We start from the raw sequence: 19231 nt of genomic DNA on the forward strand, positions 1-19231 counted from the left end.
GTAACATTATTTGCAATATATCTTAATGAAAAAGTGAAGTATAAAAAAATAATTAGACTCAAGACAAATTTACAAGAACAACGACGTGTGTTTGTTTTTTGATAATTTCGAATTATGCCATACAATACCTTAATTTGTCAAGTGCTGATACTTCATAAGTAAAATGTGAGTTTGAATTTCAATAATGAGAAAGTTATAAACATACACAGTAGGATTACTTTCAGCTGTGTTTAATATGCAATAAATCATTTATTACTATCAGTATAAACAAATATTTAAAAAATTAATTTGATCTTTGAAATTCACGTTATATTCCAGATGTCTTATTCATCAAGTATTATTATATTTTAATTAATCTTTATAATAAAGCAGTAATAATGCCTTGACAACATCAATTAAATACATTAAGAGTTTTTTCATAAACATTAATAAATTGTGTTTGACATGTACACTCTCTAAATTTCTTGGAGTGAAAACTGAACAATCTCATTCCAAAAGAGTGGAATTTTACTCCAAAAGAGTGGAATCTTACTCTTTTGGAGTAAAATCACTCTTTTGGAATGAGATTGATCAGTTTTCACTCCAAGAAATTTAGATAGTATAATATACACATGTGAAAGCTTAAACATAAGATTAAAAATAAATTTATACAATATTAAATTATTAAAAATATACTTTTAAATTTTTTGCTTAACAAATGTTGCATGAATATTTAGATATAATGTGTTAAATTACAAAATGCTTCACTTTATTGATATATATTTATAGGTTATAAGAAATTATCGAATTAAAAAATATTTTTATTTATATTTTTTTGAATAAAAAGAAATATAGTATATGTATATACAGGGTAGGCCATTTTAATCTTTCCACTAAAATTTCTCAAAATCCAAAAATTTAAGACAAAAATGTTTCAGATAAAAGTTGTATGGTTTCAAGGGGGACATGAGATGGTGTCATTGATTTGACCTTGAATAGCCATTTGAAGGTTACGTGAAGGTCAACTTCAATTTCTTAAATGGAACACTATATTTTTTCTTGCATACTTTTGTAGCTGACTTCGAGATCTTTCCAAAACACTACAATAAAATATTTTTTCATGAAGTATTTTTCGAGTTATTAAGGCTGCAAATTTGCAGTATTTTGACATAAAATACAAAATATCTTGGGAAATATTTATTTTTCGATTATCATACCTTAATACTTTTATGCACAGAATAATGAGACGAATCAATTGAATTTTAATATTGTTTACTTGAAATAAATTATCTAACTGCTTTTGCAATTTTCATATTTTTTTTTAAAGGTAACTATGTGTTTTCTTTACATTAACTGATTCATCTCATTATTCTGTGCATAAAAGTATTAAGGTATGATAATCGAAAAATGAATATTTCCCAAGATATTTTGTATTTTATGTCAAAATACTGCAAATTTGCAGCCTTAATAACTCGAAAAATACTTCATGAAAAAATATTTTATTGTAGTGTTTTGGAAAGATCTCGAAGTCAGCTACAAAAGTATGCAAGAAAAAATATAGTGTTCCATTTAAGAAATTGAAATTGACCTTCACGTAACCTTCAAATGGCTATTCAAGGTCAAATCAATGACACCATCTCATGTCCCCCTTGAAACCATACAACTTTTATCTGAAACATTTTTGTCTTAAATTTTTGGATTTTGAGAAATTTTAGTGGAAAGATTAAAATGGCCTACCCTGTATTAATAACAATTAGATAACAAAATAAATATTTTTAATTTAATGTTTATAATTTATTTACATTATTTGCTGTTTTCTGTTTATAATAAGATAATAAGATGTTTATAATAACTACCCTCGACAAAAAATAAATTTTTAATAAATTTGTAAATAAAATTTGTATATAAATCTTATAAACGGTGTAATTAAAAAAAAATTAATTTTTTAACGAAAAATACAGTTTCAAAAATCCAGTAAACATTATTCCACAATAAAAGTTATTATTTATAAGAAAATGATAATTGAATCTTAATAATAATTTGCAATAAATAAATTTATGTAATAAATTAATGTAATAAATTCATTCATTCATTCATTCATTGCTTTATTTTTCCCCTTGAGGATTAAAGGCGCTTTTAAGGAGCGTACCCAAACCTTACATACCTCTTACAAAATTAACTTACAACTACTCTTATATCTAACTTACAATTATCTTAATTTTAACTTAATCTACTTATCTAACTAAATAAGAGAGAGAAAGAGTCGTCCCTATCTATTATCTCGCTTCGCCTCGGCTTCCAGTTCCCCATACATTCCCCACCACCTCATACATACTTCCACTCATTCTCCTCATATTTCCTTTCTCCTCTACCCCTCTCTCCTCTTCTCCTCCCGTTCTCCCCTCCTCCCTCTTTTTCTCTAATTCTCTCATCCATCCTTCCCCTTCTCCTCCTTCCTGTAGTATTTCCTTCATTCTTTCCCACCAGTTTCCCTTATTCCCCTCTCCTCCACATTCTCCTACTACATGTTCCCATGTTTCATCTTCCATCCTTTTTACATAGCCTATCTCTTCTTTTCTCCTCCTCTTCCCAGTATCTCGCCCCTCTCATCTCATTGTTCATTCTAAACCTCACTATCCTTCTCCATCTACTTTCCCCCCATCCCTTTCTCAAATATTCCGGCAATCCCTCCTCCTTCCATTCTCCATACCATCTATTATATCTCGACTCTCTTATCCTCTCCCATCTTTCCTCCTTTTGCATTTCCTTGTCCTGCTCCCATCCCTCGTATACTTCCTCTCCCCTTCCTCTTTTTTCCTCCATCTCCCTTCCTTCTATTCCTCTTTCTTCAAAGAATTTTGCCCTCTCTTCCTCCCATACTGTTCTCTCTTTTCCTCCTCTTACCCCCTCTTTCATATCCTCATAGCATTTCCTCGCTAACCTTCCTCCCCTTCCTTCTTCCAATTTCTTCTCATATCCTACTGCTCTTCTTCCTGCTCTTATCCTAAATTTATCCTTTCCTATCTCTTCTCTTATCATATACCCCGGCGTACACCAGTCCACTCCTAACGTCCACCTGATCCATCTTTCCTGCATTGCCTCTACCTCTCTCCTCTCCTTCCACCCCCATATTTCCGCCCCATATTCCATCACCGTTCCCACCAACCTTTCCATTAACCATGTTCTTTTCATCCAGTCTCCTGCAAATCTTCTTTTCCCCATTCCCCATATCTGTCTTATCACCGCTCCTGCCTTCCTTACTCTGTCCTTTACCTGCGCATCCTGTCCCCCATTCCTTTGCAGCTTATATCCTAAATACGTGAATTCTTTCACTTTCTCTAATCTTTTCTCTTTCCACCTCCATTCCACTTTCTTCATTCTTCCTCCTCCCTTTTTGAACCTCATTACTTTTGTCTTCTCCACATTCACCTCTAACCTTTTCTTCTCCATATAATTTTCCATTTTCCCTAACATGTGTATCATCCCTTCCTCATCCTCTGCCAACAGCACCATGTCATCTGCATATGCCAAGCAATGTACTTTTTCCCCTCCCAGTTTCACCCCTCCCCAACCTCCTTTTCTCAGCACTTCCTCCACATCCGCTACCAACAAATTAAATAAGTGTGGGCATTGGACAACCTTGCCTCACTTCCCTTGCCGTCCAGAAGCTTTCTCCCTCCTCCATCCCCACCCTTACTTTACTCCTCGTTTGTCTATACACCTCCTCTATCCTATTCCTTAATCCCTCTTTTACCCCCTACTTTCTCATTGCCTCCATTAGCACCTCCCTATCCACTGAGTCAAACGTCGCCTTCAGATCCATGAAGGCCGCTACTACCTTACCTTCCTACCTATTCACTTTTTTATTCACCAGGTAGTTTAGTACATAGATACTATCTATTACCCCCATTCCCTTCCTAAAACCTGTTTGACTCTCCGGTATCATATTCTCCTTTTCCATTTCCTCCTTTAATCTTTCTGTTAAAATCCCCACGTATATCTTAAAAAAAGTAAAAAAAGGCGACCAGTTAAGGGCACGCCATTAACAAAAATTATCCATTGCAAACCTAAGTAGAATCCTATGAAAAATTAATCATTGCAAACCCATGTAGAATCCTAGGCAAAATTAACCATTGCAAACCCATGTAGAATCGTACACATTGCAAACCTATGTGGAATCCTATGAAAAATTAACCATTGCAAACCCATGTAGAATTGTATTAAAAATTATCCATTGCAAACTTATGTAGAATCCTACATTGCAAACCCATGTACAATAGAATTGTATGAAACATTATCGATTATAAACCCATGTACAATCGTAACAAAAGTAATGAAATAAAAAAAAAATTGCGACAAGTAAAAGTAGAAACTTGTACCAGTGAAAAATTAAAGTTGCAGACATATATATAGTCGTATAATGAATCAGTAAAAATTTAAATTTGCAAATGTAGAATCGTACCATAAAAAAACTTATCTTTTAAAAAAAAAAGATAAACAAGATGCCAAGTCCATTAATATAAAATAAAAAGAAATAAAAAAATTGTAGTTAAAAAAACTGGGCGCGCTGCTAAATAATATTCTAATGATATTAAAATTAAATTGTTATTTTTAAACTCATTGCAGTTAAAATATGTTTTGTGTTTAAATTAATTAATGTTACTTTAAGGTGCTAAATAATATTCTAATGATATTAAAATTAAATTGTTATTTTTAAACTCATTGCAGTTAAAATATGTTTTGTGTTTAAATTAATTAATGTTACTTTAAGGTGCATTGTAATTTTGAAACTTAGCTGCGCGCCCAGTTTTTTTAACTACAATTTTTTTATTTCTTTTTATTTTATATTAATGGACTTGGCATCTTGTTTATCTTTTTTTTTTTAAAGATAAGTTTTTTTATGGTACAATTCTACATTTGCAAATTTAAATTTTTACTGATTCATTATACGACTATATATATGTCTGCAACTTTAATTTTCCACTGGTACAAGTTTCTACTTTTACTTGTCGCAATTTTTTTTTTTATTTCATTACTTTTGTTACGATTGTACATGGATTTATAATCGATAATTTTTCATACAATTCTATTGTACATGGGTTTGCAATGTAGGATTCTACATAAGTTTGCAATGGATAATTTTTAATACAATTCTACATGGGTTTGCAATGGTTAATTTTTCATAGGATTCTACATGGGTTTGCAATGGTTAATTTTTCATAGGATTCCACATAGGTTTGCAATGGGTACGATTCTACATGGGTTTGCAATGGTTAATTTTGCCTAGGATTCTACATGGGTTTGCAATAGGATAGGATTCTACATGGGTTTGCAATGGATAATTTTTGTTAATGGCGTGCCCTTAACTGGTCGCCTTTTTTTACCTTTTTTTAAAGGTGAGTTTTTAGAGATTATATCATTTATTTTTGTATATGATAAGCATCTTTACATAAATAAGCAAAGAACCCGCCACCACCCCCGTCATATTTCAAAATACGATGGTCCTCTTTGCTTATTATAGATAAAAATAATTATCTTGTATTTTAAGTAAAAAATATTTTTTTGCACTTCAGGAATAATGCAGAATGTAAAGCGTTGTCATGAAATTGCTAATATATTACGAAATCTTTTTTTATATAGGACTGATTAAAATACAATATTAAATGATTAAATAGTAATAGTCATAAACTTGATATATAAAAATCTATTTAGGAAGAATTTTATAACTACTTTATTTTATATCGAATTGATATTATTTATTACCTATTTTTTGTAAAAATATTATATAAACATTTTTAGCACCTCTAGGCCACTGTCTCTTTTTTACTTTTGCATCATCTATTTCGATCCAAATATTAGATAGTCCTTCTCTACATATGCTTACATAATGACCTTCATCGGTGCACGAACTATCATAAAGTATAGCACTCATCGTCTTGTACAATTGTCCCGCTATTAATACTTTAGTTGTTGGAACAGCACATAAATTAAATTTGTTTTCTGCTTTTATTAATTTACCATCTTGTGCTAAAAATAGTATTAAACGAATAACAATTATTTCTCTTGTTAATGTTACTTCATTTTTTAATATTTGATCAGTTCCAGTACAATATTCACATGATTCGTTGTGTAAGTGAAACCAATGTGAAAATGTAGAATTTAATAATTTATTAAAATTACAACTTTTTTTCTTTAAATTATCAAGGGAAATTGAAATAGCAATATTATTTTCAACAATAGTTTTTGTACGAGTATTACCACATGTTTTGCATCGCTTGGTAGAAGTTACTTGATGTTGTATCAAATTTGTAATGCAATCATATTTTTCGCAAAGTGCCGTAAGAAAATCGTACGCGTTTTGTCTTACCATACTCGAAAAATATTCTCCTAAACATTGCCGTATTGCATATGTATTTAGATTACGCATTCCATTTTCATATCAATGCATTAATATACGTAAAACGTCTGTTTTATCGCAATTAATCAACTGCTGCCTAATAATATTTAAATGTAATAAACATTGCAATACTGTATTTGCATAACATGAAATCTTGTCTGTATTCTGAAAACCACGTATGATCCAAGCAGTGCTTTGAATTCTTTTATTTGAAACCGTATGTTGAATTTTTCGATCTGAATTTGATTTTTGAACAGAAGTAACTATTTTTGGTAACGCCCATGGAACATCTTTTACTTTACGACAACGTTCTTTTGACACAGCAATCATTTCTGCTTTCGGATTGTATATTTGTTTTAAACGATTATATTCAATAATAACTTTTTCGTTAGCTATTACTGCTGAAGGATCAAAGTTTATTAAATGCACTCCTTCTAGAGATGTTACTCGCGACAAGGCAACATAAATTTGACCACAACTAAATACAAAGTTGCCAATATCCATAACAACACTTTGCAAACTTAATCCTTGGCTTTTATGAATAGTGATGCCATAACTTAAAGATAATGGAAATTGTTTTCGAATCACATACGCTCTATCCAATACCTGAAATTTAGCCGTTACTCTTTCAATTTCATATTCTAAACCTGATGATAAAAGAAGTTTAATCTTTTCTACGTCATCAGTAGATGTTTCTCGTACAATTGAAATTACTTTAGCAATTGTACCGTTTACAAGACCCAAACTGGCATCGATGTTACGCCGAATCATAACTTTTGCTCCAATTTTAATTGTAATTTGTTTTGAAAGTCCAGCTGTTAGAGAACTATCATCATCGTTATTTGACAATACTTTTAATACTTTCTTTTTTACATATGATGTACAATCAATCGTATCTTCAGCAATTAATAATATTACTTTGGAAGTAATGCGACTTAACATTGCATTATTAAGGACATCACACATATTACAAGTAGGAAATAAACAAACAGTGTCCGATGATAAACTGTTAATAAAATCACATAATTCATTTAATCTAGATTCGAAAGAATCAGCTTTGAAAGATATTTTTCTACTCTCTAGAATTTTACAATCAGATTTTGTCACTAAGCCAATACGAATTTGCGACAATAATTCACGGTATGAATTATCTCCTTGCTGACGCATATTGATTATCAATTCATCATATTCAAATAATGTTATCCATAAATTAACAGCATTTAAAGAACCAAGATAATTAACAATTTTTTGATCGGATAAATGTGTAAAGATAAGATCTTCGCGTACAGGAGGCAATTGAAGCAAGTCTCCGAATAAAAGAATATGCTTTCGACCAAACCAACCATCATCGCAATCACTAGTATCAAATATCTCAGACAATCGAAGATGAATATATATTAAAGTCAAATTAGATATCATTGACACTTCATCAATTACGAAAAAAATAACATCTTTAAGATCTGTTCGTAAAACTTTTAATACATGATCAGATAGTTGTTTATACTTAGGAGTTTGACCATGTTCAACGGGTAATTGAAGCAATCTATGAATTGTCAAACCATCTATATTAAATGCTGCTATACCAGTAGGTGCTGTTACAGCAGTATCTTTGTTGAGATTTTGTTTTATCCAGCATTTAATAGTCTTGATTAAGAAACTTTTTCCAGTACCACCTTCTCCGCTAACATATAATCGTAATATTGATTTATCGGACTCTACAGCATTGGTAACTTTATCAAATACTCGTTTTTGATCCGTATTTAATTTTACTATCATGTCAGATACATCAATTTCTTGAATTGCTCTATCACCAAGATCTTTAAAATCTTGCATTGCTTCACCAGCTTCTATATTTTGAATACCTATTGCATTTTCAGGATCATCCTGAGACTGCTCTTTTTGCAAATTGTCATCTAAGCATTGCTGAACTAACTGTTTTGCAGTTTCAAATGCTTTTTGCAATTCTTCTAATCTTTCATGATATTGCAATGCTTCTTTAAGATGCAGTTTACTTTGTGAAACGATTCGGTATAAGTATCGTATTTATTTTTAAGATCCTCTAATTTTCGCCATGGTTTAAACATAAGCAATAACGCAAAGAAATAATTTTCCGGCTGTGTATTAACATTATATCTAAAATGATTAATAAGATATCCGCGCTGTCGCCGTTTAAGATAACAACCATTACCTATTTTATAATATTCAATAAACTTATTTTTCGGTTTGATCTTTGAGATATCGTGCCACTGTGCAAATTCATAAAGAGACGTATTTTCTAATTCGTTTAATCTATGTGGATAATGATCATCTGTCAAAGATTGATAAAATATATCTGTAGATTCAGGATCAAGAGCTTCAATTTCTTTACGACTTTTTAATTTTTTATATCGTATTTGATTAACATTTAACCATCTGATGGTTGTATTTCGATCAGTTCCATACAAAGGAATACCTAACAATGTATCAGCAGCTTCGAGAGCTCCACATTCTCTATTATTCGTAAATCGCAAAGCAATATTCCAAAGATGACTCGCTAATGATTTGTTTTTGTTATCCTTACTATCAAGAATATTCTCAGATAATTCACTTTTTCCCGCTTTATTCATATATTTAGTAACATACCAGGTTAGCAGCGATGATTTTTCACCAATAAATTGTATATCCATATTACCTTCCCATGCAGTAAAAAGAACAGGATTATAGTCATTTATATTACCTTCATTATCCGTTCGAGGAAGATCGTAAAGTCTACTTTTATGTTTCAATTGTTTTCTACCGGCTATCGAAGTTGCCACATCCCTGATATTCAAAGTTTCAGTAACGGGACGAGGAAATCCAAAACGACATCGACGAATAACTTTACGTCCTACTTTTTTAGAACGAAGACAATAATCATTTGTATATGTCGCTGATGCGTATCAACACGTCTGTACAACAATAGCGAAATATTTTGATCCGGTATTGTGCAGCTTATATGTTGTGAAATAAATTTTGAAACTTCCTCAATAGTAGATTCACCGAAAATTGGTGCATTTTTAATCCAAATTAATAAGTGAAAATGTTGTATACCTCTACCTTGATATTCTCGTCGCCAGAAATAGTGCGTTACTTCTCCAATTGGATGATCTTTAGACCTAATAAAGTCAAGCATTGCCCGAAACTTATTATCGAGAAACCTGGATGTTGATACTGGATCTCTAACAACGAGTGCGCTAACGCTTAAGGAAGCGTCATGCCATTCATTTACTTCACGAATATATTCACCTAAATCTTCCCACAACCACTCACTTGGACTGAGTGTTAAAAACCATGTCGCAGGTCCATAATGCTGCGTCATACAATTTAAATCGTTTCTCGGTTTACACTAATATTGCTCCGTATTTCGAAGTGTGGCAAATATTGTACTCAAATTAGATTCCAACAATTCTTTCGACATTGCGTCTAGGTATTCTGCGGCTGTATAACGAAGTCGCGGATTAGTTACATTCATTTCATGAAAAATTCCACGACTTAATTGACGCATATTTGCATCGTTCAATAAATAAAATACATATTGTAGATTTAATCTATACTGTGGATGTTTAGATGTCAAACGACATTTAATAAATTCATGATCATGAAGTTTAACTTGTCTAATCTCACGTTGTCCATTAATACCAGAAAAATATAAATCTGGAAAACACATTAAATCTAAATGTTGCTCACGATTGTTCAGAGGCAAGTCCTGAATTTTTAACATTTGATATAAAGCTGTCGCAGTTTTATTTGCTTTCTTTTCATATAAGGGATAGATGGTATATTGTTCGTAATAGCCATCGTTTTCAGCATTAGTCACTTGAGTCAACATTGCTTTCCGTCGACCTTCTAACATATCATTTTTTATCTCTTCTATCGGATCATTTAATAATTCAGTCTTATCATCAGCTACTTCTGCATTACCTTCTGTCTCATTTAATAATTTAGTCTCATCATCAGCTACTTCTACATTATCTTCTGTCTCATTTAATAATTCAGTCTCATCATCAGCTATTTCTGCATTATCTTCTGTCTCATCTTCTATTTGAAATTCTGAATTTTTTAATTTTGGTAAACGTAAATCATTGTAATTCATTTGGCAATATAATATGAGAATATAAAGTATTGTTGCGCTTTAACCACGTTAAAGCGTCAAATACTTTTTTAACATCAACTACCTCTTCCCAAATAATCTTTGATTTTGTCGGGATACCTCTAACTAATATATATAACTCATGATTAATATTTATTGGATCAGTATTAGAACATAATTTATTCAATGTCTCCTGTAACGGAAGTGGTAAATGAAATGTTCTACCTTTAACTTTTGATACCATTTGTCTTTGAGGCAACTTTTTATTAATAACAGTTCCCATTTTAAGGACAGTTTGAAACGCTTTAGCTCTCTGTATAAGAATTTTTTCGAATGTATTAAGAGATGATATTACTTCAGGCACCTGATTTGTAAATAGATTATTTAAGACGCAGTATGCAGGCATTAAACCTTTACGAAATTTGCCTGCACAATAATTACATATATATTGCGCATCAACTTTTTGTTGTTGTACATACGTCATTAAATCCTTCAAAATTTTAACATGTACTTGTGTCTGAAGACTATTGACTTTAGAAACACTTTTTTTATAACACAATCTCTCGCATGATACGCAAACATGTCGTGGTGTGTCCACAGAGCGTTCAGTCAATGCTTTAAATGCTAAACGATATTTAAACATAATATCATCATCATTCAAAATTGTATCAATCCGTTGATGTCTGTACATATCTACTTTCTCCTGTGCAGAAGTCACAATTTCATTCAAAGTATTCATATCAGCATTATTTAAAGCATCATCTAGATTTTCCAACTTTCGATAAAAATATGTAAGTTGATAAATTAAACGCTTCATATATCTTACTTTCGGAAAATGAGGCGATAATAATTGAACTGGAAGAAACCTTCCTTCGCAAAGTGTTATATCAATATAACAGCTACGCGTATGACCCAATTTCTCATTTGAAATTTTCATTGTACATTTATGAATATTTTGCATAAGTTTTGGTACATTTTTTAAAGTACATGTATTTACGGTTTCGAGAAACTTCTGATAACGATCAATTAAAAGCGGATCGTTAATTTTACAGCTTGCAGTATTACACATCAGTTTTGGTTCATTGTTTAAGGTACATGTATTTATGGTTTTAAGAGACTTCTGAGAACGGTCAATTAAAAGCCGATTGTTAGTTTTATAGTCTGAAATATTACACGATCAAGATTTTTTAGCTTGTTCTGTTGTTAATGGTAATATGTTTACTACTTTTCCTTTTACATTCATTATCAAAGGTTCCAATGGATTTACATCATGACGATATGTAGACTCAATAAAATAATTTTCAGATGAGGCTGTATGTCTAGATTCGCCACATAGTGCAGTTAATTTGTCTTCGATTGTAGAACAATCTGCGACAAGAGTCAAATACACTTCTGATTTCTTTTTAATCAAACTTAACATTTTGTATATATTGCGAATATAATTTTTCCTAATACACATGCACCAACGTACAATTTTTTCAGCTTTCAATCGTTTCTCAATATAACCTTTAATATTGATTTTTTTAATAATATTTTTTATAAATATTTCTGAACAATTACAAAGTTTTATGGTATTCTTCGACCAGAATTGTTTATACTTTTTAGTAATATTTTTAGCAATATTGCAAGTTTTCATTTTAAATGTAGATTTTGTTTTGATTTTTTGTCTTTTTGTCTGATAATATCGCTTATTATAAAGCCATTTGCGATTAGGATCCAATCTTTTTTGTCTATCTCGTTCATACTCAAAGTTTTCCGAATAACGCATACGCTTTTGTGCGCGTTTCTTTTGTAAATCTTGTTCATATCGATATTGATCTTTAATGCGTTCATCTTCTAAGTTCCATTGATATCGATTACGCTTTTTAGCGCGATTGTATTCTAAATTTTGTTTATAACGATTACACTGTTTAGCGCGATTATCTTTTAAATTTCGTCTATATCGATTACGCTGTTTAGCGCGATTGTCTTCTATATTTTGTTTATAACGATCACGTCGTTTAGCGCGTCTATCTTCTAAGCTCTGTTTATACAGATCGTGCTGTTCAATGCAATTATTCTTGGAATTTTGCTCATATAAATCATGTTGTTTAGCCTGATTTTGTTCTAAATCTTGTGAATAGTGTGCACGTTTATTTACACAATGATTTTCCAAGTCATGCTGCTTAGTGTCTTCATAAATATCATTGTTTGTTTTCATTAAATTCTTTGAATTATTTTCTGTTAATTGAAATTGATTATTATTTAATTCTTTTTCAAGTTGGTAAATATGACGTTGCTCTTCTAACCGATTCAAATATGGTCGTTCCGTCTCACATTGACGTATAGTACGTTTACGAGATGCTTCAATCTCTCTTGCTTTTATTACTGCTAATGGAAGCACCTTTTGAAGAGCATATTGTTGATTTTGTGGAAAATGCTCAATAACATTAGATTCAAAAATATTAATTAAATGCAAACGCATTAAACTATGATCATATTTTATTTTTTCAGGTTTAATATTAAATAACAATGAAATTGCAAAGGCTATTGCAAAAACTCCGCAATCGCTACTATTTGGTTGGTATTGTACAGTAGGAAATTGGATAGAATTTTTTTCGAAGTTATATGTTGGAAATAATCTTTTCAAGAATTGTTCATGATGTCTATGCAATTTTTTCTTATTTAATGAATCATAAATAAATATATTTTTTGTATCGTAGTAACTGCACACCCAATGTCCATCTGATGAACCTGACGAACTATGTAATATTTGTATATGTTTTTTATCAATTGGCATAGGCTGAATCGTATCAGGAAGTTGTAATCGCCATGTTTCGACAGGTCTATAATCTGAAAAATTTTGTAATAAATAATCAAAATGTTCCATATGTTTATCAGTTAACCATTCACCTCGAACAATTATATTTTTATCCTCAGGAGATAAAATTCTATATCTTTTTGTCTGTATAGACATTTTTATTATTTATATATATTTTTTTGAAATACGTAATAATTTATCAGCGCAAAGCAGCAACTCTTTATCGGTGCAAAGCAGCCACTCTTTATAGGCGCACAGCAGCCTTGTATGAGCGCACAGCAGCCACTTTTTATAGGCGCACAGCAGCCACTCTTTATAGGCCCACAGCAGCCACTCTTTATAAGCGCACAGCAGCCACTTTTTTTTAGGCGCACAGCAGCTTTGTACGGGCGCACAGCAGCCGTTTCTTTTACAAACACAACAGGCGCACAGCAGCCTTATAATTTTTTTCTTTTCTTCTTTCTTTATCTTCTTTTCTTCTTTCTCAATCTTCTTTTCTTCTTTCTTGATCTTCTTTTTGACAAATTTTAATCCGAAGATTAAAATGACCTACCCTGTATATTATAATTATACATTTCAATATCATTTGTAATTTCTCAAAATCTAAAAGTTTAAGACAAAAATGTTTCAGATAAAAGTTGTATGGCTTCAAGGGGGACATGAGATGATGTCATTGATTTAACCTTGAATAGTCATTTGAAGGTTATGTGAAGGTCAACTTCAATTTCTTAAATGGAACACTATATTTTTTCTTGCATACTTTTGTAGCTGACTTCGAGATCTTTCCAAAACAATACAATGAAATATTTTTTTATTAAGTATTTTTCGAGTTATCAAGGCTGCAAATTTGCAGTATTTTGACATAAAATACAAAATATCTTGGGAAATATTCATTTTTCTATTATCATACCTTAATACTTTTATGCACAGAATAATGAGACGAATCAGGTGTAAGAAAACACATAGTTACCTTTAAAAAAAATATGAAAATTGCAATAAGCAGTTAAATAATTTTTCTTTAAGACAACTATGCGTTTTCTTTACACCAACTGATTCGTCTCATTATTCTGTGCATAAAAGTATTAAGGTATGATAATTGAAAAATGAATATTTCCCAAGATATTTTGTATTTTATGTCAAAATACTGCAAATTTGCAGCCTTAATAACTCGAAAAATACTTAATGAAAAAATATTTTATTGTAGTGTTTTGGAAAGATCTCGAAGTCAGCTACAAAAGTATGCAAGAAAAAATATAGTGTTCCATTTAAGAAATTGAAGTTGACCTTTACGTAACCTTCAAATGGCTATTCAAGGTCAAATCAATGACACCATCTCATGTCCCCCTTGAAGCCATACAACTTTTATTTAAAACATTTTTGTCTTTAACTTTTGGATTTTGTGAAATTTTAGTCCAAAGATTAAAATGGCCTACCTTGTATATTATAATTATACATTTCAATATCATTTGTAATTTCTCAAAATCTAAAAGTTTAAGACAAAAATGTTTCAGATAAAAGTTGTATGGTTTCAAGGGGGACATGAGATGGTGTCATTGATTTAACCTTGAATAACCATTTGAAGGTTACGTGAAGGTCAACTTCAATTTCTTAAATGGAACACTATATTTTTTCTTGCATACTTTTGTAGCTGACTTCGAGATCTTTCCAAAACACTACAATGAAATATTTTTTCATTAAGTATTTTTCGAGTTATTAAGGCTGCAAATTTGCAGTATTTTGACATAAAATACAAAGTATCTTGGGAAATATTCATTTTTCGATTATCATACCTTAATACTTTTATGCACAGAATAATGAGACGAATCAGTTGTTGTAAAGAAAACACATAGTTACCTTTAAAAAAAATATGAAAATTGCAATAAGCAGTTAAATAATTTTTCTTTAAGACAACTATGTGTTTTCTTTACACCAACTGATTCGTCTCATTATTCTGTGCATAAAAGTATTAAGGTATGATAAATATATATTAAAAATATATGCATACTCATACATAGGCATTTATATAAGATTTATATAATTACAACTAATATGTAACATGACATTGTAGGGAATGTAACCTACATACATGTTACATGCAAAGAGGTTACATGTCATCAAATCTGACATCTGATCTGACACATCAAGAGACACGGTAGTGTCTCGCGACCAGTTAAGGACGTAGCCGAGACACCGTGTATCTTAACGCGAGTCGGACATTTGAGTCTTTATAATATTTCGAATTCTCAATAACGGCTGAAGCAATCGAGTTTATACTAGACTTAATCGATAGATTGAGTTTGAATTATATAATAAAAGTGTCTTTATTTCTGCTCTACGTGATTTGTAAGCAGAGATATAAAAATGCAAAGTCGAAATATGAAAAATTTCTTTTAAGAAACGTCCCCGTCATCATTGTCATCATCGACCACGCAACATAGTAGTATCGTGCTACACGTATTCACACGTATACAACACATGCGCACACATATATCACACGTACACAACACATAAATAGATGCATGTATTGGAAATGTCCATCTCGCACGTTTTACAACAGACGGCGATAGTTGCCCTCCGCTATATTGACAGCGTGCGGGGTTAGATATTTTCAATCAATCAACGTGCGGGGTTAGATATTTTCAATTTCAATTTTTACATTCAATTTTAATGTTATTATTTGCAAATTTATGGTCATAATATTTCAATAATATTTCAATTATATAAATGCCTATGTATGAGTATGCATATATTTTTAATAATAGTTGCCCTCCGCTATATTGACAGCGTGCGGGGTTAGATATTTTCAATTTCAATTTTTACATTCAATTTTAATGTTATTATTTGCAAATTTATTGTCATAATAATTTATGTGCAAGTTTACAGTCTGTGATACAAAATCAGATATTTTGCTATTATTTCAATAATATTTCAATTATATAAATGCCTATGTATGAGTATGCATATATTTTTAATAATTTTCTTAATTAGCTTCTATATTTTTTTCAGTTGTACATCAAGCAGGTAGCATTATCAGCTCACTTGTGAGCATGGGTTGGGCAATGGCTAGTTATCATCGCAGCATTCGATTAGCTTAACAAGATAAATCTAATATCAGTGCTATAGGAACTATTTTACAATTTTTCTGGCATTTTCTTATTGCAGGTACATATATATCCAATAATTAATATACAAAATTAAATATTATTCATCACACACTTTGTATCAAAATAATATATTTTTTAAAATTTATTTTAAATTTATTTAATCATTTTTATCATTGTGATTGTAGTGGCAAGGATCTTATTGCTCAGTGTCATTGCAAGCATCTGGCCTGTATATACCATAATATATTGTGTAATACATTGGCTAAGTATGACAATATAGATTTTGATAGATTCCCATGGAATATTGGAATTTTGTCGGACTTACAGTCATCCACCACATATGCAGCCTACAATTAAAGAACGCATTTATTCCATATGATTTGCTTCCGTTATTGGAATATTTAAAATAAAAATTTTATTAATAAATCTCGATGAAATAATTTATAAGAGGTTGAAGAAACTATGAAACAAATTCAGTCTCATAAAAGGGTAGTTGGAACAATAGTGGTGAATGCAGAAGGTATTACATGAGATCATTGACATGATTTACTTATAGTTGTAAACAAAAATTTATAAAATTATATTTGTTTTAGGTATTCCTATAAAGTCAACATTAGATAATACGACAACAGTTCAATACGCAGGTTTGATAAGTCAATTGTCAGATAAAGCTCGTTCTGTCGTACGTGACTTGAATCCAACAAATGATTTAACTTTCTTGCGCATACGTAGCAAAAAACATAAAATTATGATGGCACCAGATAAAGAATTCATATTAATAGTAGTACAAAATCCAGTTGATTGATATTTAAAAGAAACAAAAATATATTTCAAAGTTAAGATTTATTTTTTTGGTTGTTAATTTAATCTGTATGCTACATTGGATGTTAATATCTATTCAATTAAATAAAGAAAAATAAAAGAATAAAGCTTAAAAATTATACAAAATGCAGTATTTAATTACTAATTTAACAAATTATGAACTTTTAGAGTTTTTAAATAGTGCTTTCTTCTTTGGTAACAATATTATATTTTTAAGTTTGATAATTATGAAAATATGTATATATAGTAATTCATGGCATGTTTATTTTTGTATTTAATACAATTATAAATGTACATTTCTCATCAATAAAATATCACAGTATCTTTTTTATAATTGAAATATAATATTGAGATTGTTTTTATTCAGTGGAAAAAAAAATGTGTAGTTGGTCCCTATTAATTATACATACATATAAGAGTGTCGCACAAATAATTCTATGCAGTCTTTTTAAGATAATATAAAAATACTTATAAATATAATCAATTAAAATACATATAATCAAAATTGTATGTATTAAAATTCAATAGCATATAAAAAAGATTTTTTAAAATTATATATATATAATAAAAATCCAACATTTTATATATATATATATATATATATATATATATATATTTATTTATTGTATATCATAAATATATATTTATTTATTTATATTTACCTATCTTTTTTTTATATATATGGTAGAAATACAATGTATGAGTTATTTTATTTTGCAAAATTTTTGAAAGTTAAACTGTACAATGAAATTATTTCATATAATACCGAGATTCTTTTCATAATAAAGATTAAGAGAGAGTTAGATTTTATCATAAGATTTATAAAAGTCATAAGATAAGGTTAATTGCATATTGTATAGTTTATCTCTCATTTTTTAAAGTAAATAAATATCAAAGTTACATTGCTTGAACTGGTGCGTTTGAAGTATGTTGTCTTTTTGAGGGATGCAAGACAATATAGTACAAAAGCATTGCTGTAATTCCCAAGAAAAAGGAAATGATACAAATAATATACAAATAATAAAGATTATATTAAAGTACTAAGCCTCTTTAATTGCAGGAGGACAAGCATATTGCCATAATAAATTTGCTGCAATATTTTCAAAAAAGCAGATAACATAGAAAGATAGATGTTTTCAAAATGTTTTGCTATCTACAGCATTGAGATATATAAAAATGTGCACTATGCCAATAACGGAAGCAAATAATATGGAATAAATGCGTTCTTTAATTGTAGGCTGCATATGTGGTGGATGACTGCAAGTCCGACAAAATTCCAATATTCCATGGGAATCTATCAAAATCCATATTGTCATACTTAGCCAATGTATTACACAATATATTATGGTATATACAGGCCAGATGCTTGCAATGACACTGAGCAATAAAATCCTTGCCACTACAATCACAATGATAAAAATGATTAAATAAATTTAAAATAAATTTTTAAAAATATATTATTTTGATACAAATTGTGTGATGAATAATATTTAATTTTGTATATTAATTATTGGATATATATGTACCTAAAATAAGAAAATGCCAGAAAAATTGAATTTGCTTATTTATTTAAAGATGCTTATCATATACAAAAATGAATGATATAATCTCTAAAAACTCACCTTTAAAAAAAGGTAAAAAAAGGCGACCAGTTAAGGGCACGCCATTAACAAAAATTATCCATTGCAAACCCATGTACAATAGAATTGTATGAAAAATTATCGATTATAAACCCATGTACAATCGTAACAAAAGTAATGAAATAAAAAAAAAATTGCGCCAAGTAAAAGTAGAAACTTGTACCAGTGGAAAATTAAAGTTGCAGACATATATAGAGTCGTATAATGAATCAATAAAAATTTAAATTTGCAAATGTAGAATTGTACCATAAAAAAACTTATCTTTTAAAAAAAAAGATAAACAAGATGCCAAGTCCATGCGCCATGTGAAAAGGTGTTAAACAAAAAAGTATTTTTAAGTAAAAAAATCTATCAATTGACAAAAATTTATGTTCTAAAATT

At 30.0% G+C, this 19231-nt stretch overlaps 2 protein-coding genes across 3 annotated transcripts; one reads left to right on the top strand and one right to left on the bottom strand.

The window, feature by feature from the left end:
- Positions 1-2989: 2989 nt before the first annotated feature.
- On the bottom strand, positions 2990-12684 carry LOC146723451 (uncharacterized). Its single transcript, XM_085481909.1, is given in 11 exon segments — positions 2990-3145; positions 3253-3581; positions 3904-3957; positions 5743-8388; positions 8391-9278; positions 9281-10240; positions 10316-10484; positions 10486-10848; positions 10996-11187; positions 11722-11852; positions 12255-12684. Coding segments are annotated over 11 exon segments (6318 nt in total).
- A 2726-nt stretch (positions 12685-15410) lies between these two features.
- On the top strand, positions 15411-17332 carry LOC146723452 (dynein light chain roadblock-type 2-like). 2 transcript variants are annotated; one of them, XM_085481900.1, is made up of 4 exons: positions 15411-15912; positions 16291-16446; positions 16574-16908; positions 16982-17332. In XM_085481900.1, exons 3-4 carry the CDS (start codon positions 16851-16853, stop codon positions 17191-17193), a joined length of 270 nt encoding a protein of 89 aa, XP_085338026.1. In that variant the 5' UTR covers positions 15411-15912; positions 16291-16446; positions 16574-16850; the 3' UTR covers positions 17194-17332. The 2 variants fall into 2 exon arrangements, with proteins under 2 accessions (XP_085338026.1, XP_085338027.1); XM_085481901.1 differs by lacking the exon at positions 15411-15912 and adding an exon at positions 15919-16076.
- The last annotated feature ends 1899 nt before the right edge of the window (positions 17333-19231 follow it).

The sequence above is a fragment of the Nylanderia fulva genome, unplaced genomic scaffold (genome assembly GCF_048542155.1).
Source record: "Nylanderia fulva isolate GAGA-0341 unplaced genomic scaffold, ASM4854215v1 Scaffold198, whole genome shotgun sequence".
Taxonomy (NCBI): Eukaryota; Metazoa; Arthropoda; class Insecta; order Hymenoptera; family Formicidae; genus Nylanderia; species Nylanderia fulva.